Raw genomic sequence first — 26,393 nt, forward strand, 5'->3', positions numbered from 1 at the left:
CACCAGTCGAAGAGTTATTTTAAATCCCTTTAGGCTGTGTCAGACAGCCTAGAACTCAGATTATGGAGCTCTTTTTAAAATCTCTGACTTCATGAGGTGAGCTTGATTTACCTTGCCACGTGCAGTTTGACACTAATCCTCAGTTTCCACTGAGACCGACAAGGAAAAACTCAGGAACTGCAACAAATTTGTAAAACAACCTGCTTTTGCAACTCGGTTAGTGCTTAACCCTCATGAGGTCACACTTAGTTCTTTTGTTTGTCAAGATGTTTTAGCTGTGTTACATAAATTAACTTAACAGAATATAGACATTTTTATATGTATGCGTGTGATAAAGAAGCATAGATAATGTTGTATTTGTCTAAACGACAAATAACATTCCATTAAAAAGATTACTCCAAATGTAATTTTATATTTCATGATCTGAAGCATTTTTTATTTGAACTTGGTTTTTAGAATAATGTGGGGAAATAGCAAGGCTAATTTTGTGTCCACTACATGGCACTATTTTTTCTCCTCAAGTAATACAGCAGCATTTCTCACTTTTTTCTATTTTATGGAAAATGTTTTTGTTATGGCAAATTCTTTCATTGTTTTTAATTTTTATTACGTTTGTAGCAGTTTAGCTAACTTGTACCACGTTATGGTAATTAATTAACTTGGTAAACCAATTATATGAAAAACTATGGTGGTTTAAGTCTAATGAGTGAAAAGTTATAAAATATGGATTATTTAAAAGATAAAATATTTAAACTACTAATATTTTGTAAACAAAAACATTTCTGGTGTTTTTTAGTTTTAGATTAAATACATTTTCATGTTAATATCCAAGATACCAATATTTAATAATTATTCCTGATTTATTTTTCTCAGATATAATTTAACATGATCATACTGGGGATTTTTGAAGGTTAAAAACCATAAACAGTAAATCATATTTCCTGTTTTTTAAGCAGAAGGAAAGCTGATTTATTTAAAGTGAATATTAACTCATAAATGTTCACGTTTTATAATCAAATAAGGCTAATTTTTTTTAAAGATCACTAAAGAGTTACCCCAATTCAAGCGTTCAATATTAGTTTGGTGATGCTTCCATGCTAATGCTGCACTTTCGTGAGTCTGATCGGCTCCAACAGACTCCAGTTTGGACATCCAAGCAAAAAAACTCCAGGCTAATGCATCGGGTAGGAAGCAAGACTAAAAAGAGGAAGACTCACCTGAGTTTTCTGGAGAAAAGGCGATGATGGGCTCTGCGAGGACAAGGAGGCAGATTGACAGGAGGAAGAGGAGAGAACTGTTAGATAACTTCAGCAATGAAGGAAAAGTCAGACAAATGTCAGACAAATGTCACATGACTCCTGCAGAAATGCTCTTTGCTCAGATAACTCGTGGTTTATGGCATTTACTGGGCTGTGCTGTGAGAGTTTGTGTGCTTTCTGAGTGGAAGTTCTTTATTAATGGGGCTGGATGAAAATACACCTTCAGTCTGACCGCCTGGAATGCAAACACCGAGAGAAGGTCTGGGGAAAAAAAAAAAAGGATGGGAAAGTGACTCTGGAGCTTTTCTGGGCGGGAAACGCTCAGTGAAAAACTCAACTGTGCTGCGAGATAAGAAATATCCCAGCATGCTTTGGGAGGGGCAATAAGAAGGAGAGGGAACGGTAAGGAGGAGGGGGGTGGGCTGTCATCTTCTGCTTCCAAGCTGCCCAGACTCTCCCAGGACTCACAAAATGATGGATAGAAAACACACGCACACAAAAAAAGCAAGACTAAGCACACACACTCCTTCAATTACAATGAGGTCTGGGTCCAAAGCGCTCTGAACATCAGCGGCGATGGCAGGCTGTTGGCTCTGGACCTGCAGCTCGGTCTCTGATCTGGTTAAGACCCTCTCAAAAGGCCCTTCATGGGCCAGATTAAAGCTCGGCACCGAGGAGCTTGCTCGGGAAACAGCCCGTCTAGTAATTCCCTTTGACGTCTCAGGAAAAGACGTGTTTACAAATACGACATAGAAGTGGGAGCATGAGGGATCGAAGGAGAAGAGAGGAGGAGGAAAAGGAGAAATCTAATGAAAGATAGATTAGCATCTCCGGGGCCCACGAGGCATTTATGGCCTAGTTTTTGTTTTCTTTTCTTTTTTTGGGAAGGGGTAAATGTTGTCCCTCCCTCTCCCTCCTCCTTTCATCTCTGCGTTCGATGGGTTTTTCGGAGAAGACGATAAAACGATGAGTTGATAGCTGCGCTGACAGACGATAAGAAGATGCTGGCGGGTCGAATTCTTAAGTGTGTTTCACCATGTTTGATTACAGGTAGAAGACTATTTTGGCACCAAAAAACCCCCCCAAAACTGTGTTCGACTTACGTGTACATTCTTTGAGAGGAGAGTTGGAGCTCATGTGGATGTTGTCTACCCAGATGTGTCCTCTGGTGCCTCGCTCAAAGAAGCCCTCCATCACAACCTATCAGCAGAACAGAAACAAAACAAAGGATGAGCAGGGAAGAGGAGGAGAGAAAAGTTGAGGAAACGGAGACAGGATGAGGGCACGGCGAAGCGGGACGGGTGGTGGAGGCAAATCGAGAACGGGGACGAGTAGCAGCGGGAAGAGGAGGAGGAGGAGAAGCGGGATGAAAAGTTAATACGATCCCTGTGATTTTAAAGTTGCACTCAACTCTTGCTATCTGCACTCGGAAGCATCTTCAGCTTACTTTTTCATGAGCGCGGCGACTGCTTGTGAAGTCTTTGACAAATGCGCGGCAAATCCCCAAACAGGCGCCGTCAGCAGAGACAACGCAGCACACTCCTCCTTTGAAGTCCAAATGTGGCGCCCGAGACGAGCGAGCTTTACTGCTGCACTGGTATCGCCAGAACCGCTTCAGTTTGTTAGGGAATCTCCTAAAGGATTTGAACCTTCATCTGTCTTGGTTTTCTTTCACACTGCACTCTTGAGAGTGAAGCAAACCACCTGGAAAATGACGTTTCAGCAGCTTCCAACTGCCCGAAACAAGCTCTGACAAAGAGCAAAACTGGTTTGTCCCACTAGTACTCTGACTATTACATATCGACCAGCACCTTCTCACTTCACAAGGTGATACAGCAATGTTTCCACCCACATCCTCACAGGGATGGTCTGGGAAAACCTCGGGATTCCCCCACAGAAACTCTAGGAATTGACATTTTTGCTAAAAAGAATCCATAGACCTTCTCACTTCACCGTATCACATTTTGAACTTTTCAAACAGTTTTGGGGTTGGCCCATGTTCAGGTTGCAGTCATGGATGCTTTTTCCTACTTGAAAGGAAAACACTTTTTTTCTCTTTGGTTCAATTCCAGTCCTCAGTCTGCTTCAAGTGTACCAGAGCTGACTTCAAATTGACCCAAAAACCTTGGCTTGAGTGTACAACCGTCGGCTTGTTTGGTCCACATTTCAGTAAAGATCTGCATTTGCTTACTGAAAGACCTACCTGAAAGTCTTTAGGAGAGCGGGGAAGGATGGTGCGACCCTCCTTCCACACAGGGCCTTGATCGTCCTTCAGAGTCCACAGGATGGATTCCTCGTTGTGGGGGTCCCTCAGCAGTACCCTCAGGTGGCCCTGCGCCTCCCCCCATAGCTGGTAGGAGAAGATGAGGCACAGGGGTCCTGTGTCGGCGGCTACTGTGGGGCTAATGAGTTTGGCTCTCTGCTGCTCTGTCTTCAAGCTGGCATCTATGTAGATGTAGCTGTTGGGAGCTGCAACACAGAACCAGGACCGCATGAATGCCTGAAAAGCTATTTTATTTTGGTGCAACAGAACTCTAAAGTGGAACAGCTACCACTATCTAGGGTTGCCAGAAACAATTATTGTATTGTATTATTATTTCCCACCCAGCGTATTTCATAGGTTACAAATAAACTCATTTTCAAACGACATTTTATTTGCATCACAGCGATTTGACTAAAGAAATACTCAGAAATTAAATTTTGAGCTGAATTTTATCTCTAAATGTCCTCCATCATTGGGAAAATGTCTCAATAACATGTTAAAAAATGCCTAAAACACAATTTTATTGAAGTGAGTCTTTAAAGGGTTATTAGCAATGAATGTTAGCAAATTTTAAAGATCGCCTTGTTTTCTGAACTTTCATTTCCAACATTCTTCAGTTGCTCTTTTGCGAGGTTGCTATGACTTCAGTTGACCACCAGATGTTACTTCGTCATCTAAGCGATGTTTTCAGTTTGATAAATCTTAAATAAACCTTCATCTGCCTTTTACTGGGTTTGCGGTTTTTCAGATGTTTGATCGAAATGTTTGATTTACCTTTTCTCATCTCTAATATTTAAAAAAATATTTTATTCATGTTATATGGTGTCGCCTTCTTCTTTGTCTATGCTGCAGCGAAACCTTCTCTAGCAAAAATGCTAACAACATTTAAAATGTCATGGATTCATAAATTGTGGCAGTTAAACTTCAAGCTCATACAAGAGAAATTTGACGAATCCTGATATTCCCCTGTTAGGGGATGCTGGAAAATGATCTAGTGGCACAAACAGTCACGCTATTACCACCATTAATTATGGCTATTCACACATCCATCACCGTCCCCTGTGTGATTTCACGCAGTTTGACACTTCCGACTCCTAATAAGAGAAAAAGAGCGAAACTAATCATGGGTTGCTAACAGGAATGGGATCCCTGCAGCACAATGGAGACACAGAACAATAGGGAAATGACAAATATAAACACATGGAAGAAAAGGTCCATTGAGAAAGCCGTACACATTTGGAGTGCTTAAGAGAAGTCAAGCCAAGACCCTTGGGGCGTATTTGTCTTCATTCCCATCCAGGTAAAAAACTCTGGCAATGGGAAAGTCCGACAAAAAACGGCACGCCGCTCCATTTGTTTACACTAGAGGATGTTTAGTTTGCAAATTGGATGCCGACACGAATTCCATTGTGAGACGAGGGAGCCAACTGTAAGCTCCAGAAGGAGAAAAGGAGATTGCTTGCGTTTGTGTGAGAAAGTGACTGAGTGTGGAGTCTGGTGGAGAATTTCTTAAGTGGGCCCTGTGGGAAAATGTGCACCATCAACAATCTGCACATGAAACCACCTGTTTTTGCGCTGCAGGAACCAGAGTTGGGGGAAAGCTCCAGGCGCGCAGCGAGTTTTAACGCATCAAGTCACAGAGCGACTGTATCCATAACCTTTTGAGCGCTCTTCCTGCAGACGACGCAGGCGTTTTTTTCAGAAACCAACGTGTCTCGGATGTGACAGGCCCCCTCCGCTTCCCATACGCCACTGTGACACTTCTGCATCAGTGTGACGGTGTATCTCCTGGTCCTTTCCAGCAGTGCGTGTCATTTTTCACTCATTCTTCTTCCTCGTGATGCCACTTTAAGGGTGTAATCCTGCCGATACGCAGATAGAAGTTTCTTGTTGCTTTTTTTTTCTTTCCCAAAAGCCTTGGCCCTGTGCTTGTGGCTCCTGTTTGCTGCACAGCTCATAATCGAGCCAGCCTTGCTATGCGCAACACAGCAGACCATTATTAATCTATTTCACAGTGTTTTCCTGCCGCGGGAAGCAAACAATGACTCAATCTGGGAGGTTATTTTTACAGGACGGGTGTATTAAGGCACATAATATAACCGCAGTCCATGGTGGCTCAATCTAGCTTTGTTTCCAGTTTCTCGACAAAGGTCAAGAGGTGAGCAGATTGCGACTCATGGGTCAGATGGGGGGTGGGGGACCCCATAGAGGAATAAACAGCGATTTGATAGTGGTTGAAATAATGATCCCCGGCTGCTTGGGATTTCCGACCTTTGACACCGGCGTAAAAAAATCAAAGGCATTACGGCATGACTGGAAAGGATACTTCATGCATAAAAGCTGCAACATGACTAATTTAAGCAACTTTTTTTCCTTCCACATGTGATGAAAGAAGCTGCTTTGAAGCCCCCCTGTCAACCACGGTTGCGAGCCAAATAGGTCAAGTTTCTGAAGCTTTTCCCCTCCATTCGCAAAGGGATCTGGTGTTCTGCTGAATGCGACCCAGGTGACTCCACAAACTGGACATGAAACGGAGCACGTTCAAATCTTTCCAGCTGCAAAAACGCAACATTGTTCATGCTCCGAACTAAGAATTCCTAACTAACATCGGGGTTTCAAACCCTCAACCATGCCTGTGAAAAATTCCAAACAGAGGGATGGAAATATGTCCTCTGAGCCTAGCGAGGAAACCTCGGCTGCTTTTAGTAGAAACGTGCCAAATGCTGCACTTTTGATCCGTGGACATGTATAAAGCAAAAACGAATAATTACTTCTTGAAGGAATGTCTGAGTGGATAGACGTCTCCGTGGCATCTCATGGGATGTGCCGGAGGTAAGAAAGGGGGCAGCGGGGAATAACCGCTCAATTTCGGATTCTCCTGCTCGGAGCTTAATTGGAGCTACTGGGTCTTAACCCCTTTCCTGCTGGGACTTTTTGGCAGAGTGGCAAATAAACCACACATGAGGCAGCCTGTATGCACTTGACACCGCGGCGGCATTTCTCATTCTTTCTGATTCATTTTCGTCTTCATTCGGTCTAAAAGAGCGGCTCGGTTGGCAGACAATGCTGGCGCTAAATTAAACTGGTTTCAATTTAAGGAATTATTTTAATCAAATTGAAAAAGGGTCTCGATGAATGCGCAGAGGGAGAACGGCTCCATTTAATTGAAGAAAACAGTGTCTTGTCTAGACACACTGAAGTTGATAAACTTGATGCATTTGTGCTCGTCCAATTTTTCCACCCAAATGAAATCTGCCCTGCAGCTGCATACAGAAAAGCTGTTCAGCCGATACAAAAAACCCATCAAACAGAAATGTATATTTCAAATGCCCGAAACCTAACCTCTTTGAAGCGAGTCATTTAGTTTTGGTGTGAGGAAACTGAATAATACGTTTTGTACTGGTATTTATGGTGTAAAAATTTGAGTAAATTACACAGAAGTGACAATTAGATCGTAAGTGACAAAAGGTAAAACTGATAAGACAGTCAAAGAAACCATTAAATCTGGATTAATAATGTTTGTGTTTATTTTTAAGCTCTTTACAATAAAAAAAAAAATCATTATTTTTTACATTTTTTAACTGCTTTTCCAGCAGAACAGGTGTGATGTAATTAGGTTTATGTTAAAAAACAAACATCTCCCAAGAAAGCTTTCAGCAAAGCTTGCTCTAGCATATTTTTTCAGGCTACTTTTCTGCATCTAATCACACGGCTTTTGTTTGAAATAAAAATAGGATTTTCAGGTACAAAGAATTCCAATTCACATATTTTTGTTTTTTACCACCATCCTACAGGCTAAAACGAAGTCAAAGTAATTGTGTAAAAAATAAAAGCTTGTGGTAGAGCTAAGTTCCATCATTGCCACTCCAAGCATACTTACTACAGGAAGCTTAGCATAGTTGTTTAGAAAAGGCAAACATGCAAAAATGACAACAAAAATGAAGAGATATTATAGTCATGTCCGAATTCCCTCATTACAACCTCATGCACTTTATAAAGAATTCGCCATTTTATTGGGGTATCGATGCTCACTAGCTTAGCGAATATAGACCACAATGTATCCCTTTAAACAATTTGTCATTTGAAAAAAAAGTACATTTATTTTCTATAAATCATCCAAATTTTCATCATCAGAAAACTGGATGCATAACTTTGTAAAATGCTTGGATAAGGTTATTACTTCACCAAATTGGGGTCGTCATTCTGCGTAAAAAAAAAGTAGTGCGCATGTGTCCGAATTGTGTTAAAGGGCCTATATTAGGCTATTCTATGATATATTACCTTTTGCACACTAGGATTAGTTATTTTCGCAATCCCTTTTTCCAACCCTGAAGTAAGAAGATTCGATCTCTAAGATAGTCGCTTTTGCTCCTTGTGGGTCATTTTGCTCCAGGAATTATACAGTGCCTGATCCCCTCGGCCTGTTTGACGGCCACGTGTGGCCCATGTATTTGAAACACACCAAAATCATTTCATGACGTCAACTTAGAGTCGGCCTCGGCAGCGTGTCTGGGTTTTGCCCACAAAAACAAACATCCAAACGTTTGCCAAATTGGATGTACAGTACATATTGCATACAAGCATATGAAAGGAAACCGTTTAACCGATCACCGCTAGCTCCACGGAGAAAGTGGATGTGTGTGTTAGCCTGGGGGCGGAGCTAGCTGCATAGACTTTTCCTGGAAGGGGCTGTTCCTCACTTTCATTCGTATGAATGTTGGAGCACACTTATTTTTGTGGATTGGAAGGGGCAGGTGTTCAGAGAACGGGTTTTTAGAGGAATACTAAGAAATGTGTGAATGCTGCTTTTTGCGTGGACTGACCATTATAATACACTTAAAAGTTAAAAAAGTCTATTTTGCATGTTTTAGGTAATTTAAAATTCCGGGTACTAGATAGTGTCAGATGTCATAGCTCTGTCTCCCCCTCTGGTCACCAGCAGGAACCATCTCCAGAGTTCTGAGTGCACTTCCAAAATGACAACTTCTCCCAACTACCCCAGTGCACAGTTTCTGGATGCCACACACCTCACTTTCCTTTGCAATCAGTCACAGTCTATATCAGCACTGCACTGAGCCTCACTCAGTGCAAAGTGTTGTTTGTGCCATTACAGAGCGTTATATCCTGACCTGATCTTCTGATTTCCCGACCATGTTTTGTCACTGACTCTGTTTGCTTGCCGCCTGCCCACGAATCTCGCCTGGATCCTGACTACTCCTGTTTCTTTTCTGATGCTCCCATGCTCGTTATTGCCCCCTGCCTACCTGACCCTGATTTAGCTTTGTGGACTTTTAGCTGAGTTGATAAAACCTGCTGAAATTAGAACCAGCCGTCTTCCTGTTCTTATGAAAGATAGTACTGCACTTTACAATCTTTTAGGGGCTTTTAGGGGTCATCTTACTTAATGAATACATGGGACTTTTGCATTGACAAGAAAGTAGAAATGTCGTAATAGAGAGATAAAAAAAACAGACTTTTGCTACATTTAGCCGAATGTCTTTAGTTAAGCGACATGCATACTAAAGGATTTTTTGACAAAATGACGGTACAAAAAGGTGCACAAAGACATCAATCTTCTGGAATTCTTGCTGCATAAACATATAATTAGCCCTACTAGCATTGTCACTATAGGAAGTAGCTGTTTTACGCTGTAAACATAGGGCTAGAATGTTTTTTACTTAAAAAAACCTAATGGAATATTTTTGGATGATTTTTTTTAAACAAGGGTATTTAAAAGTGCCAAATTATGTCATACTCTTTACATTTATATTTATTGTGTAGTTATCCTTTTTAGGGTCATTATGTCTGATGTTTGTAAGATTCTTGAAAAGCTGCCATTAAGTCACTGAAACACAAGAAAACGATCATGTAGCCTCGGTTTAAAGAGCAACAACATAGTCAAGAGCTGAACCAGAGTCCATGTAATGGTATTTCTCACAACGTAGGAAAAATGTTCAAACTGACTGCCTTGAGGAGGCTCACCTTGACTGTGCATGGACCAAAGCAGTGGGGAGTTGGGGTCGTGAGTCCACCCACACAGGCCGTGTTCAAAATCACACACGGAGTCCGAAGGAGGAGGGGACGCTACTGTAGGGTGGCGAGCAGAGAGAAGACAGAGTGCAGAGCGTCAAGAGCGTTTGCATTCATTTTCAGGCGGAACATCCTGCTTTAATCTCCCAGCAGCTTCCTGACCTGTAGTGGTGACGGGAACCGTGGTGGTTTCTGTGTACGGAGGTACAGTTGTTGTGACAGTGCTGGCTGGAGTGCTGATTTCTGCAGAAACACACAAGCAAAGAATACAATCAATCTTTAGAAAATGTGAGAAAGACAATAAATTATATTTTGGAGGCTGTTTTCCATGGTGTCCAGCAGCAGCAAGGGAAAAATAACAAGTGTGTTAATTACAGCTCTCAGATCTGTTTACCAAATGCAAGAAGCATCTATAAATACATGAAATTGCTGTTTTACAAGGGGCTATGTCGCTGTCTAATGCATAGTTTCTAGAGAAAAGTAATGTTTGAGAAGCTAATGAGAGCATAAACACATAAGTGAGAGTCTGAGCTTCAGACTTAATCCCTGTCCTGTCTCCTGTCAGAGGCATGCAGAAAAAAGGCAGTCCCAGAACACCCACGAGGTCTCCCTGTCATGTTGTGTCTGCAAGTTGTGGCGTCAGTGTGTGCCCAAGACCCATACTGGCTAAAATGTGCAGACACACATGCAGTGTAGGCTCGGTGCTAATACACACACACCACACACACACAAAAGCCTGACGCTGAGGCTGATGGATGGATGTGTCTAACAAACTCCCCTCGACCTTGGACAGGATGATCACACTCTGAGACCACTCACTAGCTGTCATGGAGGCTCCAGCGCACACACAAACACACTCCATCCACCAAGCTGCTGTCTGGGCAGTTCTGTAGCCCCTCACTTTATAACTCACTTGTGAAACATAAACCACAAAAAAACAATAACATGCAAAAACCTTTTTAAAAAAGCCCAAGTTGATTCATTAGAACACACTGTGTGCACAGAAACAGACACATGTTGAGCAGGTCACAGATGGAATTTGAAGTTTTATTAGGAGCAGATGGGTCAACTGTGGAAGTTTCTGCACAGAAGTCTGGTTCACATCTCATCTAAAAACCCAGATTTGACCGACTTAAACTTTCAACATCGTTATATTTTGTGCTTTACAGGACAGCAAAACCAATACTATTTAATTAATTAGTCTGTATTTGGCCCAATTTTCATTTAACTTTATATTTTTATAGATAAGGCCTAATTTCTTATTTATACAGGAAGTATTCACATTGCTCGAGCTAGCTTACCTGTCCAAGCTACTTCTCTGTATCTATGTGAAAGCATCACATCTAGGCAATGATTCATGTTTGCCTGGTGCTTAAAAAGTTATTGAATTAAGTTATTTGATAAGGTTTTTGGTTATTTAGTTAGCTTGGATGAGTACTTTTAATTTCTAAGTTCGAAATTGCTAACAAGTTCTACTTGTTATTGACTACAAAACAACTTGAACAAATAACTGAATGAAACTTAAAGGCAGTGGATCATAACTTTGCAGAATTTGCGAAGGGGGGTCTAAGGGCAGGGATGCCAGTATAGCTTAGTCAGTTTGTTAGTTCATTTTAGTATTTTCCTATTGAACTCTTTGTATTCCTGATCCTTTTAAGTTCATGTTTTACTTCGAAACCCATCGAGACGACTGTTGTTGTGATTTTGGGCTATACAAATAAAATTGAATTGAATTTGCAATATTTGAAAGTTCAAGCTTTGAGCAAAAACCCAAACGACACAAGTAAAATAACAGTCAAAGCGTATTCGAGTACATTATTTGGCGGTATAACCCTTTGACACATGAGCTGTCCCCAGCAACACATAAATAACACACGATCTTTGACATATCCTAACTCTTCGACAATCATCTGTAATCGCCTTTATTTTTTGGACATATCTAAAGTCACAACCATCTGGTCACAAACTATGAGGCAACTATAATCTTCCAAAAATAGACCAAGCAGCAGACTAGTTTGACCTAGCTTACCTCTCTAGGCTACATTTCTGCATTCATTACATCCATCTATTATTATATTTGTCTGTTGTTTAATTAATTACATAATTATGGTTTTTTATAAGGTGCTTCATTATTTATATAGCTTTAGTTGCAAAATTTTCAATACTTGGAAGTTCTAGTTTGGGCCCAAAAGAAAGAAAACTAAATGGGTTTAGTGTTAAAAGTGTGTTTTTCAGAAAGTCAAGAGCATAGGGAGTATAGGAGTCCCCATTTATCACCTAAGTCGTAAAAATAACCTGTGATGTGCAAAATCTGTGAAGTAGTAAAGGCTATAAAACTCCTCACTAACTCCTCACTTTATACACTTTTCTCAGACATGAACATTTTCATGCTTTTCTCTCTTGTTTTAAATCTCAGAGTTCAAACCTCCGTAGAAAAATAAGTCCAGTTTTATAGAATGAAAACAAAGAGATTCATGTACATTTTGCAAGCTTAATGATTTCTGTACATGAGACACGGCACGGAGGAGAGTGACAATGGTCTACGGCCAATCCGGACAAAAAACAGTTAAAAAAAAAAGCTCTCAAAATACACAAAAGACATCTGCAAAACAGGTAGACAGCAAAAGGTGAACCTATTTTAGCGAGGGACCAAAGTACATTATTTGACGGCTTTACAGCAACATGTGTACACAAAGAATTACTTTTCTCACTTGGTCAGAACCAGACACATTTTCCTTTTGACATTCGTGCCAAAATAAAGTCCTGAACTTTTATTATCTTTAACATTCCTGTATCTGTTCTTCCAGTTAGTCCAAACAAAACTGTGAAGCTGAATAAACTGGTGTCAACTTAAAAAGAAAGGAAACAAGCAGACAAACACCGCGGTGCTGATTTAGCATCCCAGGCGCCTGCTGATGCCACTCCTCAGCCTCCCTGCTGCGACTTTTCCTTTACTCATGACTACCATTACCAATTAAAATGGGAGAAAAGCAATAAGCACAAAGCAGGGAACCAAATGCGATACACAACTGATCTCTGAGCGAAACGGTGCCGCAGATGAAAGGCTCGGCCACAGCTGGCGATGGCTTCTGACATTCACCCAGCGTTAATGTCATGTCCTTTATGACGGTCATTAAAACCCTAATGAAAGTCTTATCACTGCAGGCCCACTGAGGCAGTAAGACAAGGAAAGCAGCCTTCTTTTCCCAAACTTGTCTTTCAGAAACAGGTCCACCTCTTTGCATTCTGTCTGTGTTCCCCGCTTGTCATTCCCGTCTAACCTTTGTGTTTCAATCCGGGGCGCGGGTGTTAGAATAAACAAAGAATTCGCAGTCTACCCGGGCGCCAGCGCACAAGAGCTTCCTTCTGTGTGCGAAACTAAACATGTAAACACGAAACACTCCGGCAAGTCCATTCCGATTCTCCCGAGCACTATGCGCTTTCCAAAGGTCAGGGCCTGTCACGGTGTAAATGTGCTGACCTTTTTCGGGGTGTGACAGGGGTGTCGGGGGCCACAGGAAAGGGACTGACTTGTGCATTTGTGTGAACAGAGAGGGAACGTGCGATAACGTATGCAGCCTGCCTACCTCGCCCCACACCGGTGGGGTTATACGTCGAAGCGACGAGGAGCCTTGTGATGCAGGAAATGTACCTCTGCAGCAGATCCCTGCCTTACATAATGCGTCCTCTGCTGCAGGTGATGATGCAAGTCATCGCCATGCGTGGGATGACAACACTTAGAGCTGCACTCAAGGGAGCAGCTCGCATAGAAAATGCAGATGTGCACTCGTGTAAGCATACATGCTCTCATTTAAATTCTTTAGAGGGTTTGTTTTCCGGCATAAAAAGCCCGCGGTGAGGGCCAGCAGCCTCTGGATGATGCTCTTTCCAAAGAGTCTGACTCAGCAGTATGTCATGAAAATGAAAAAAAAAAATCTTTAATTATGTAGAAAGCTTTTCTGTAAGTCCCTTGTTGGCAGGCACACTGAGGCACAGATGAATGGACGTGACACACACTCAGCCAAGAAGAAAGGATGGGAGAGACAGGTAGCTAGTGTTTTATATTCATTTGGGTGAGGTTGAGAACTCTGAAGCAGCTTTTTCCTCGCATACATTCCCACAGTGAAGGACATTATGTTGATATTTTAATTACAGTTACTTGAAAAAACCCCTTCTCTTTAAACGGCCTTTGGGTTTGTGGCTTTTCCTAAAACGAGGATAAATCTGTGACACAAATCAGCTCAATAATTTCAAATATTGTATTATTTGTTTGTTCATTTCCAGATGGCTTAGTTAGCATGTCTCGTCTTGTAGTGCATCTTGACAATGAACTCCTTGAAAACAGCCAGTTTCTTGGTATATTAGACAGACACAAATGTTCTGTATTTCACTAAAAAATACTCCAATTTCCACTTTCTCCTGAAAGTGGCTGCTCTTGCTGTCAATTTTATATTTTGATTTACAATTGACAGTTTAGAAATTAGCTCGAAAGTCTCACAAAATGGTTGTGTGATAGTTTAAAATAGCTTATTACCTAATTTCGTCAATCACTGTGAAGACATCATACATGCAGTTTTCAAAAAGTACTGGGAGCTGCATACTATTTATTTTCTGACAGCAGCCTCAAACGTTAAAGTGGGCTGTGTTTGGCCTATGGACCAAGCTTTGGACATTGCATATTTACAAGGTTTCTCAATGTAAAGTTTCATGAAAAGTAATTGGACAAATGCGTTTTTTCTTGATTACTGATTCACCCAGACTACTTGGACTTGAACCGGCAACTTGCTTATTTTAAGATCAGTAGGATTATAATTATGATTAATTATTAAAGCAAAAAGTAGGACATTTTCCAAAAATATGTGTGAAACACTTACATGTATATGCGTTTCATTTTTGTTTTTCAAACTTTATTAAATTTTCGTGCGACCTTAAAGTTGTCTTTTAGCATCATCTTCACATCTTCGCTCACAAACACAGACTAACGTTTCCTTATAAACAGAATAACCTTATTGGTTGTTTGGTGCAGACCAAAGTTTTGTCTTTAAATAATCCTCTTCTTTTGGACAGCTTTGAAAAATCACCTGATTTAAAAAAACAAGAAAACTGTGGCAGGAGACGAGACCTTCCGTTTGCTTCAAAGTGAACTCCTGAAATTTTGATTGAAAGGTGGGAGAAAGAGTGGAAGTAAATCAAAAAGAAGATGCAAAAAAAAAAATATTTTAATCAGGCAGGCATCCATTGATGTACTATATTAAGCACACAAACAAGCTACTTCTGTTCCTCTAAAATAATTGAAACAGTCCGACCTAACGACACCATTTTTGATGCCTTCAACTTGGAAACTTTTCCCATCTTTGCGGTGAGATCCATCTATGACAACTGAGGTAGTGGAGAATTTTTCAACCAAAAAAAAGGCATTTAAGCAGGATTGTGACATTTTGATTTGCAGGTGATCTCAGCTCCTCGAAGGCTTCACTAGGAATATTTTAGCAAAATTTTTCCCCCACGTATTTGCAAATCTACATAAAAAGCAGTGTTAAGATGGTTTCGTTTAAAATCTGCTTTATAAACGCACTTTATTTTAAATCTTGTGCAGGCATATTAGTAGTGTTTTATGTTTAATTTTCTTAAGAGCTTGTTCAGGTAATATCCTCTCCAAACAAGCTGCTGTTGTAACTGTGGGTCATTTTTCCAGCAGGTAGGTCTGCTCCTAAAAGTGCAATGTGAAAGCAAACCACACCAACTGAGTGGATTCACTGCATCACAAGCTTCCATTACGCTTTTAATGATCCACAAATGGGATGTTTTGCTATCAATGAGATTACTAAAGATCAGCTACAATCATATAAATGTTTCCGTCACCAAGTTAATATTTATAAACCAGAGGCAGCAACAGTGCTGCAAAAACACAAAGTAACACAACTTGTAAAAGCAATCAAGAAGACAAATATTTATACTCTCTAACTCTTTGAAAGACTTTTAAACATTAGTTTCCTAATTTCTGAAATTAGATCATAAAAAGCTGAGAATTTGTGCCATTTTTGTTCAATGTTGGCCCATCTGTAGTACCTGGTTAAAAAAAAGGATAAGGAACCATCTGTGGCTGAATGAACTCTATCATTATGCCATTGTGGTCTCAGCTGCATTAACTGGAGCTGTGAAGGAATCAGAAATCCAGAATGAGGCTCAGCCGCCACAGGTTTAAATTATAGGTGTGAGTGGAAGCTCTCCTAAGACTAAAATTATGCTACCTGGAAAGAGGCTGAGATAATCTACCGTACTCTTTACAGATCTGTGAAATTCCCCTTTCCTGGGCTCATGCATTTTTTATTCTGGGAGTGCACAGAGTAAAAATAACTGTCACAGCAGAACAGCGCTGAGCGTGGCAGCTGTGCAACAACGGGGGGAAACAGAAGGAGTCGGGACCAACAGCAGCGCTGTTGGAAAAGAGGTGTGAGTGATGAGTAACAGGGGAGGAGAGGAAAAGAGAGGAGGAGTGGTAACAGAGAGAGAACAAAAACATTTATGGACCCACGCACCGAGCCTCAGGGTGGGAAAGAGCTGAAACCAACGGCTTGAAGGGACCTCACCGCCTCGCTCTGCAATGTGCTGCAACACTTCAACCAAATAAGCGTCTGTTTCAAGCAGACCGAATCGTTGTTTCAATAATAACGGCGAGGGATGAAGGCTCAGTGGTGTAAGTGGAAGGGGAAGTGAATGATTTACAGGATGGCTGCAGCAGTCCATTATTCCTGCCGCGGCTGGTGCCATGTGAACAATGCGGCTGTTAACAGAAGCATTGTGTGTCACGTCTCCCTCAAAACCGTCATCCTTCTTGCGAAGGTCACCTCTCTATAAAAGCGTTAATCCCAGAGGTTCTTGGTTTTTTTATTTTTTGGCTTCCATCCTTGTGGCTGGCACTGATTACGCGATGCCTTCCTGTGCTGACGGTCGATCGGCAGTTAAACACGTTTCTGCTTTTACGCCACTTTAATGACTGATCGTCGTTTAAATCCAATTTGCAGCTGGAGTTATGCATGCTGCTTGTTTGGCTGATTTCCGTCGTACTATCTCCCTTTTAATAGTGGAGCTGCACAGGCCAGCCGCCCTGTTCAGGCACACAGGGAGCTGTAAACAGTGACATTCCATGTGAGCGCGTCTATGATCCAACAAAAAGCACATCTGGGTAACAGACCACGCTGGAAAGTGAACAGACCAGAGCTGCTGTTCTCTGGGGATACATTTCTGTGAACCGAGCCTCATGCTCTTGCTGCTGACCAGAAAGCTTGCCGACAGAACAACACATCAGAACATATCTGAAAAAATATCTTCGTACCCGGAAGGTCACATCCCAGTATCTCCACTCTCATCCCAATCCCTCCTGGAGACCACCTCTCAGGGTAGATCCTGATGTACTGAGCCACTGTCTCCTCAAAGTGTCGAAGCTCTGGGGTGTCGTAGTGCGTGTTCCCTTCAAAAATCTGCAAAAAAAGACAACACAATCGTTGCCTAACTCATATCACCCACAAAGACGTATTCCCTTTTTGCACCCTACTCAGTATTGCACCTTGGGTAGGCTTGTCTTGGTGTCCATAATAAAGTTCCAGTCCTTTGCATCAAGGCTGTGTGCCACTTTGTACTTCCTAACAAACGCCCGGTTTTCCGTTGTGGCGCCACTGCCTGGGTCTCCTCCTCGAGATCCCTGCGTAATCACTCCACGCACCAGCTTCGGGACCCCCAAATCCACCTGGATCGATTTGATAGCAAGATCATGATGGATGCTGCTGATACAAAATTAACAAAAGTCAATAAGGAGTCTCCTACCTGAAGCCACTCTTCTCCAGTTATAGGCTGGGCAGGCGCAGGATACCAGCCGGATCGGCTCGCTACGAGTCGAGCGGCCCCGGGATTCCACTCCACGTCCCTGCTGGACGAGACCGTAATCTGGGAATCCGGAAGGAGCCCGGACAGCAGTCCCTGCAGGTTTGAGCACGGAGCATCTGCAGCAAAAAAAAAGCACGGATTGCTTCGCTTCAGGACGGCTCATGCAGAAGCAACAACCTTAAAGGTTGTTACACACTTTCCCACCAGGGAGCTGTTAAGCTTTGCCGCAGGATTGCAGTGCTGGCCACTAAACTTTAAGAGTTCAGAATGGAAGGAAAAGCAGATCAAGTCAGAGGAGGGTTGGATCGGGGGGGAAAAATGTTATGCAGCACCACTGATTCATGTTCAGAATGCATTTAGACTACCATTAGAGAGATAAAAGCGCTCATTAGGTCTGCCGCCACTTTGCATTCATGTGCTCTCATGCTGCTATTCATACTTAAATGTCTTTTAATGTTCATTCCTCTTTTTTCTACTTTTGTCGGCACACATTTTACAGGAGAAAATTACACATAAAAGCACTTGGACATTAAACCCGTTCACGAGGTGCCCAAGCGCTGAGGGAATATGCGAGCGAGTAAGGAGGATCATGGGAAAATGAAAGGTATAATGCAAGGGTCTGAACAAGTGGATGAATATAATAGAAGAGGAAGAAAGAAAAGGCATAAGGAGGGGAGGGATGATGGGAGATGTTAGTTGTGCTGACGGTTTAAGGGAACACAGATCAAACTTTCATGTTGTTATGTCACTGTGCATGCAGGGGGTGTAAATAATAAATAGGAGGCAGAGGAAGTGCAGACATAGGTGCGCGTCTGTGTGGGTACGTTTTCAAAAGATGCGCCGGCTTTTGAGGTCATTTACTATATTTAGAAACTGCCTTGTGTGCAGTTGTGCCTTTGCTGTAGGAAAGAGTTGTTATTTCAATCGAGTCGAATCACAGTTTCGGATGCGAACAGGGAGCCATGAATGATTGAGGAGTACTCGTTTCTCCGTGAGGAGGAGCTCGCACAGCAAAGAGGAGGCATCAAAAAGAGTTTGTGAATCGTGAGAGGGGAAAAATGAGGAGTGCTGAGGGAGTTTGAAGCAGAAAGCCAGCGTGGAGAAGAATTGGAAGATTGAGATGACACCAATGGGGCATGTGGAAGAAAGAACACAGTAAAAGTTTCCTTTAATTACCCTGAGGGTTCCTATATTTAAACACTAGCAGGGAAAATATGCTGAGAGTTTGCAGATGGATTTTAGTTTCAAAAAGAAAAGGTATGTTAAAGCAGATCTTGCAATCATCTTTTTATGGTGATAAAAAGGAGGGGGGAAAAAAATCTAACCTGTAATCTGGCATCCATAAAGCTCAAAGCGCAGGGCTATCCCATTTTGCCAGGTTTGCGGTCGGATCCGGACATATCGGGCCAACACTGGCTGTGGGACGCGGTTCAGAACCACCTCGGTTGGGTCTGTGTTCCCATGGAAGATCTGGGAAAACAGAGAAAAACATTGTTTTATAAATATGATCTATCGTCGTCGTCGTTGACACACCGTCCCCCGCTGCTTTACACACACACACACACAGTGGCAGGCCGGACAAAGCAGAGACAACCCAAACACAGATCCGGTGTCACTAACCCAGCTGTCGATGTGTTCCCGGGTCAGGCGTCAGCTATAGGAGGCTGGGAAAGCCCAGTGAAGGATATTTTTCTCTTTTTCACCTCAAGCTCACATTTACCCGCTGCTAACTCAACACCTCGGTGGTCGAAGGAAGCTTTGACCTGACATGACTGAGCACGACTCTCTGGTGGAAACAGGAAGTCTGCCCAGGTGGGCAGGATGTGGGCCAAATTCCCACCTTCTCCTTGAACGCTCCCTTCCTTCCATTTGCGCCTAAACCGGCAGGGTTGGGCAGGTAGGTCAGAGGGCAAATGTGACCGCAGTGGTCGACTTTTCTTCCTGTTGTCGGTGAAAATGTAACCTGCCATCCTCTGTTGCATCCCAGACTCACTAAAAAAGTGCAGTCCCCTGTTTGCAATTAAAACCAACATCCTCCTTCTGCCTTTGTTTTGGCCCCTCATCTCAAATTCAAGAGTGCAGGACGGGTACCCCTCTTCACCTCCTCTTTTATGCTTTTCTTCCTCAAGCTGAAACCGCAAAGACACAGGAAACCACAGGAGCCCACACAAACACTTCCTGCACACAGATAAGCAAAGGAAGTGTCTTTTAACCGAAAGAGTCATTCACTCAACCTCCCTGTGGTTGACCGTGGAGGCCGATACGATACACCAGGAAAACGAAGCACCACAGCTTGGATAGACAGCGAGAGGACCGAGAGACAACAGCTACAAGGGGCTGAATTAAAGATTAAAGGCATCATTTCTGAGGGAAAAAAAAATAAAACAGGTACAGGATTTTTTCTTTTCTTTTAATCCAAGGACAAGATGATCAAACACGCTTCAGCAGCCCGAAAATTTGATTGGGTTTCTACTTTTATGTGTTTTTTTTATCATTGCCTAAAATTTTTCGGCAAGCATATGGGTGAGAAGCGACACATTTATGAAATTCCAACACCTCCAAAAAGTCAGAAATTCTGAAACCAGAAATAAAACGATTTAAGGCTTCAAATTCCACTCAAGCGGTTTTATTTGATTTTGTATGCGGCTTGATTTAATCAAGCAACGATGGTATTACAAAGCAGTCTTTGAAGAGATAAGAGGGGCTGCTGGATGTGCAGCTGGACGAAGGACAGGCAGCAGTCGTGTTTACCTAAGAGGGAAAAACTGTACGCTCTTATGGGGGTGATGTAAACTCCCACGCATGGCTCCCAGAAAGACAAGTGTGCGATGAAAGATCTGCCCTCATCCACAACCAAGCCATCACTCCCACTCGCAGATCTGGGAAACAATGGGAGGACAGGCTGAAGGCACTGGAAAACAGAAGATGACCGCAGGGAGCTCTGCTGCCCTCAGAGGAGTAGTTAAGAGATGAAGAGACTGGTGGAGATGGGTTGTGTGTCGAGGGACATGCAAAAACAGGAGAAAGGTCGAACATAGGGCGGAGGATGCAACTGAGGGATACGAGTGGAGGAATTTGGAGTTGGAGGCACGGAGTGGCAGAGAGCAAGAACAACAAAGAGATTCATGACCGAAACAGGAAGAACTCCATTCAAGTATTTATCTCCTAACAAGGCAAAAGAGCCAAACTCTGTGGAAATTCCTCATTTCTGAAGTGAATTAAGGGCACTGATTAAACATCCATGGAAATGTATTGAACAAGCAACATCATTCAAAGAAAAAAAGCAAGCATCCAATGTGGCCACAAAACAGAAGTGAATCCCTGAATCAAGCAGTTACAGAAAAATGTATAACGCATCATCTTCCAGGAAATGTCCCCACCACCACCATTGAAAGACCATCATCTGTCCCATTACAATGCTGGCATGCGCTTTGTCTTTTGTTTTCCTTCTTGGATAAAAACCGGGAATTTGGCCAACATTTCTGTCACTCAAAGAGTAACTTGTTCAGTAGAGAAGCTCTTTTTCAAAAAAATGAAGGACAAGACAGCCTCTTTTGTCCCATTTCTCTTGTCACCATACCTGAAGGGAGGCTCGTTTGACTCCTGACCCGTTTCTCCCAGGGTTAAAGGTTAATGGCATTAGGAAGCAGATGGTTAGTCATTGACAAACTTGCTGATAACGAGGTTATTTTTCTACAAGAAGGACTGAAAGGGGCAGCTTGGAAGCTCGCAGCTGTTAATGGAGACGAGAAGGGGTGGCACATGGAGGTCGCCGATCTGCTGTCTGGGGCACCTCTGTAATCTGCCCGACAACAGTTGGAGAGAGCCCTGCCCCTCACGTGACATACCATGGAAGTGGGCTGAATAATTAACATTGTCGTGTTGTGTCTCGTCCTGCAGAGGGTCATAAAATTATAACGAAGAACCCATTACAGACACACACACAGTGCAGCAGGAGATCGTCACACTTGCCTAGGAACCATGGGTATTTAACTATTGATGACCCCTCTGAGAACAAGGTCACCTAGAGAGCTGTGGGTGGATTTGACCTGCTAGACAAACAAATGTAAGAAACCTACAAGATCCACAGCGTCTGGTTAAAAAGAGGAACATTTGTTCCTGGCGAATTAGCTTTCCAATCCCTCCATTCACACTCCATTCTGAGCTTCCGACACGCCAGCTCTTCACTTTAAGATGATGGCACCAGTGGGAGGTTTGTTAGGGTCTATGTTCTCCTTTCCTGCCCCTCCCTCTTTCTCGTGGATGAAGATGTTGACGGCATGAACTGGTTCCAGCTGGCCGCTCTCCTCCATTGTTTTTGTTTTTGAAGGCGCCCTTTGGTCAAAGCCTCCCTCTTAGTGCGGTGGGGTTTTGACTGCACCGCTGCACAAATTTAAACCTCTACCTGTGTGTGCATAAGCAAAACAGTTGTGAAGACAAAGCCGGCGTGTTTGTGCTCTTATTCGTGATGGAGGAGCAGCCTGAAATGCTGTGTGGGCTGTTTTTGCTCGCACAGATGAGTGTGACAGATTCAGCACAACCCGCCATACTTTTCAATAACACACAGCTTGTGTAGCAGCGAGGCTGTCTGGGACTTTCCTCAGAAACACACACTGACAGATGACAGTGTGCTTTTTTCCCACAATAATTTGTCTCTGCGCTCATGTGTCTATGCTACTCAACAAACACAATCATTGTGTGCCTGTGAGTGTGTGGAACTGCCAATTCCTTAGCGTGTTAGCTTCTCATCAAGTAATGAGGTGCATGTGTGAGCAGTGTGACTTGGAGTTAAGTCACGTTGGTGTCAAATGAGAATGTGTTGGCATGCAGAAAAATTAAAAGAACAGTTATTTAAAAAATGGATTGCACAAAAATGCTCACACTCACACAAAACCTTGCTGTTGGTGTGAATCTGGTGACTAATGAGGAGTCCTGATGCTTTTATCCTCTGGTAATATTTACATCTCTTGGTTTCACATTTAGACCACAACAGCATTTTTTAATCTGGTCCTGATTCACAAAGATTTGAATAAAGAAATTCCCCAAAATGCAATTTTAGGCTTAATTTTCAGAAGAATGCCACAGGAAAATGTTAAAAACAATCTTTTTCATATAAGTGGGCCTTAAACCCTTTGTTTGTGTCATTCAGCAGTATTTTTTTAGTATCATTCATAAAAATTGTTTAGCTAATTCATTTGTTTTCACACTAGATTAGCAGTTTGCATTTATGAAGTATTATCCCTATTATCTTTTAGTTGTTTTTTTCTTTTTAACTACACGTTTATGTTGTTTTTCTTTTGTGAGGGGCCTGCACCACAGAGAATGTTGTCAATGAACTGGCTGAGGTTTTACACTATGTACTTTCTGACTCAACTTGACTGATTGAACTCGAACTCAAGAGGCTTTCTTGTGCGTTTTTTTCCCCCTTTAAAGCCAAAGGGTTAGCATGTTGTCTGTAATTCATCCCTATTGGATGATTTGGAGCTACTTTCAACTGTTGTAAACCTTTATTTTAGGACTCAACCCTTTGAACCTTTCAGCTGTCTTTTATCTTTCCGTCTCTACCTCATCAGCTGACATTTCAGCTTCTGACAATATAAACCTTTTCAGAAACGTTAACAAGATTTTTAACAAACCGACAAATTATATTGATTTCCTACTGGAAATACTGTTCATGCAGTTGCTTTCTGCTGTCTTGTTTGTTTAAAAATATTCATTTTTACGTTCAATTAGTAAATCATCTTATGTACAGAGCTTTGGTTGATTGTCCTTTGTTTTAAACATGATTTATAAATTAAATTGACTTCGACACAGCCATTTAACAGAAAACACATACACATATCCTGACAATAAAGGACTTCCTTTTTTCTAACAATACAATGAGGTAACACCGCCAAGCTGGTCCATTCATGCTTGCGTGATTCATATCTGATGCACACTCAGCTTTCAGACACACATCATAGATGCATGTACAATTCATAAGCCACCTTAAAGTAAATCTCACTATTAAATGACAATTAGAAGACCCAAATCCCAGTCATTACAAGACCCCCTGGTGAGAACTGAGCTTCAACCACTTAAGGCTCTTTGGAAGGGGGGGTTTAGGACAGACTGACTGTTTTTTCAACATTACTTTTGGATTAGCAGTCACGAAAGACTCGACCGCAGCCCACGGGAGATCATGGGCAATGGGGTTGATTGGAAACATCAAGAGCGAAGGGGATTCCCGGGGTCCTGCTTCATAAGGTCATACAAGGCTTCTATCATTTATACTCAGAAAACTCTGTATCTTGAATTCAATTGTGAGTAACCAGATGTAAAAGTGAATTCCATCTGAGAGGTCGTCATGTCCCCCATAATAGTGAATTAAATGGAAAACTCATAGGGTTCATTTTAGGGTCGTGAAAGAAGTTCTAACTTCAAATTCATTGAAGTTTTTGTTTGTTTGTTGTGTCTATAAAAACCTTAGGTAAAAGTAGCAGACGGATTCATATCTGAGTCAGCCGCAGACTTCATTGTTTTTCCTTTAAAAAAACTCCTACAAACCAAATATGGAAAGAACAAACAAAACCCTGCCGCGTCTCCTAACTGTCTGAGCTGGAGACGCACCAAAAGGAGACACCCAACTGGCACTGTGACACAAAAATCAAACCCCGGAGAAGAAGATGAGATGGATTCAACGGGGTCCAACAGAGCTGACGCTGTGTGCATCTTTCATTTTAACCACAATCTGCAAATATGCAATATCTTTCTGAATCCCTGAAATGTGTTTTGCCCTTTGGGTTTTATGAAACAGAAATGGTTTGCAAGGTAGCCTAAAGTAATGCCTCGATTATCCATCCCGAATTCACGTCTGTCTGAATCCACATCCGAATGTATCCGAACAGGCTTTTATTTTTCTCTGCAGACAGATTACAGGACTCCGATTACATGGTACAGACGGGCAGGCACACTTCCTATACATATGCACATGCACGCACATCTCCAGACAGACAGATCCGCCAGAGGTTATCAGCAGGCGGAGGGGTGGCTGGATACTGTGTGATTGTGTGCGTGATGGGACGGGGGCATCTGGGGGAGGCTCCAATAAATTGCACAGATGTTGACTTTTAAGTCAAATTCCGCTTTTTGTTCAATAATCTCCACATCAAATGCCCCCCGCTGGCCACACCCAAACTAATCACTGGAACACACAGTCAGGATGGCAGGGGTGGGGGGTCAGTCTGTACTGGTAAATGTGTGGATTAACCCCCCCCTCCCTTCACTCCGGGTGTTTTTAATCTGCAGTGACATTAAACCAGAAATGAGGGAGAGTTGGAATTCCCAGGGGACAGGTGGCCACGCCTTGAATCAACAACGGTACCTTCACACGCGTGTAAACGCTGGAACACTCAGGAGGTGCACGCAACCCTCTGGCACAACAATAAAGACCACAATTCTAATCGGATCTCCTGCACTGATTTATTCAATCCACACCTGGTCTGACTTCAGTGGTTCCACAACCCCAGGTGTGTGTTTACATGCGTGTTAGCCAGGGAGACATGATAAATTACAGGCTCAGATAAGGGCACATAGAGGACTCCATTGTTCATGTTTGTCAGGTTCTCCCTCCTTTCTCTTTTCTATCTCTTTCCCACTGCTATCCTTTCTATCAGTAACTCGTGACTGGGGTCTTGACTCAAGTTTACCAACTGTGCAGTAAGTCTTTTAGATGAGGACAATAGGCTTAGTTGTTGGGCAGCATTCCATACTAACAGCTTTGATGCAGTGAGACAAAAAATGTAAATGTACATGCGGAACCTTATCTTGCCCTAAATTCTGGTCAGAGCAGGTGTGTAATTGTGAAGTTGTGCAGAAGTGCCTACCTTGTGGTTTTTGCTGTGCCGGTACATCATCCAATCTTCTCCGTTGGTGCTGACCTCCAGTTTGAAAGTGGTGACGTAGTAAGACTTCAGAGTCTCCTTGGAAATGGCCCCCTGGGTTGAAATTCCAGTCAAAACTTTGAGGAACTGCAGGTCAACCTGGATAGAAAAAAAGAACAAATGTTGAAAGTTCTGAAGCTACACCAGACCTCATTTACAAAGAAAAGTCTGAGTAAAAACACGTAAATGCTTATTTTGGGGTCCTGTGTTCAAACTCTCATGTTCCCGTGTCACTACGCAAGTTTCTACAACAGTTTTCAGGCTTTACATCCAAAATCTGTAGCCATTGAAAGTTAAACCAGTTCGAATTTTATCAAATCAAGGACTCTGATTTGGAAATGACATTTGGATGACGTCCCGTTTAATTCATGTAAGTGCCAATCTTGAAGATATGAAGGTAGCATTAGAGAGTTGCGCTTAGGGTTATTCTAATGTTTCGAATTGAGTTTTTTTAGTGGTGTTGTCCAAAATACCTGGTGGGGAAAAAAGAAAGAAAAAACAAAACATACCATCTAAATAAAAGTAGGAACCAAAAAAAATGTCCCCATATTGCTTTCTTGGTTTGTACTTTTTGTGCTTTTGAGTTTCCTCTTTTCTTTACTTTTTTTCTTTTGCGTCCACCATTTAGTGTCAGGGATAGTCATAGTTAAGTCCACCGAGGTTTACAAGCATGTGAATTGAGACCTTTGTTTGGAAACTGGCTAGTTTGTGTGTTCTGACAAGCTCTTAGAACTGCTGAATTAAGGGGAATTTTAGGAAAAAAGATTCTGTGTGAGACGTCCCTAAATTAAAATTTATCCCAAATGTAGAGAACAGATGAGGTATCCGTGCAGATCGGGGGATTTCTGATGTTTTTGGCCAACGCACAAACCAGGGACTGACCAGCTGCTGTGTCTGTCATGCAGACAGCAGGGGACAAACACAGGCTGTGGCATACTGCTGAGACAGGACTGTGTGTATGTGCCATGTCATGTGTGCAAGGGGGGAGGAGGCCCGGGCCCTAAAAGATCAATGGCACAGTGTTCGGATACATTC

General features: G+C 42.3%; 1 protein-coding gene across 2 annotated transcripts in view; it reads right to left on the reverse strand.

The window, feature by feature from the left end:
• nrp2 (neuropilin 2) overlaps positions 1-26,393 on the reverse strand; it is a 61,353-nt gene that overhangs the window by 7,104 nt on the left and 27,856 nt on the right. For both annotated transcript variants that reach the window (XM_004066721.4, XM_020709113.2), the window contains exons 7-16: positions 25,302-25,457; positions 18,762-18,906; positions 17,377-17,552; positions 17,120-17,299; positions 16,889-17,033; positions 9,715-9,795; positions 9,505-9,609; positions 3,463-3,728; positions 2,363-2,459; positions 1,218-1,250 (exon numbers count right to left, since the gene is read on the reverse strand). In XM_004066721.4, the coding sequence (XP_004066769.1) occupies positions 1,218-1,250; positions 2,363-2,459; positions 3,463-3,728; positions 9,505-9,609; positions 9,715-9,795; positions 16,889-17,033; positions 17,120-17,299; positions 17,377-17,552; positions 18,762-18,906; positions 25,302-25,457 (1,384 nt within the window). The remainder of the gene's footprint in view (positions 1-1,217; positions 1,251-2,362; positions 2,460-3,462; positions 3,729-9,504; positions 9,610-9,714; positions 9,796-16,888; positions 17,034-17,119; positions 17,300-17,376; positions 17,553-18,761; positions 18,907-25,301; positions 25,458-26,393) is intronic.

This window comes from Oryzias latipes, chromosome 2, assembly GCF_002234675.1.
Source record: "Oryzias latipes chromosome 2, ASM223467v1".
Classification (NCBI taxonomy): domain Eukaryota; kingdom Metazoa; phylum Chordata; class Actinopteri; order Beloniformes; family Adrianichthyidae; genus Oryzias; species Oryzias latipes.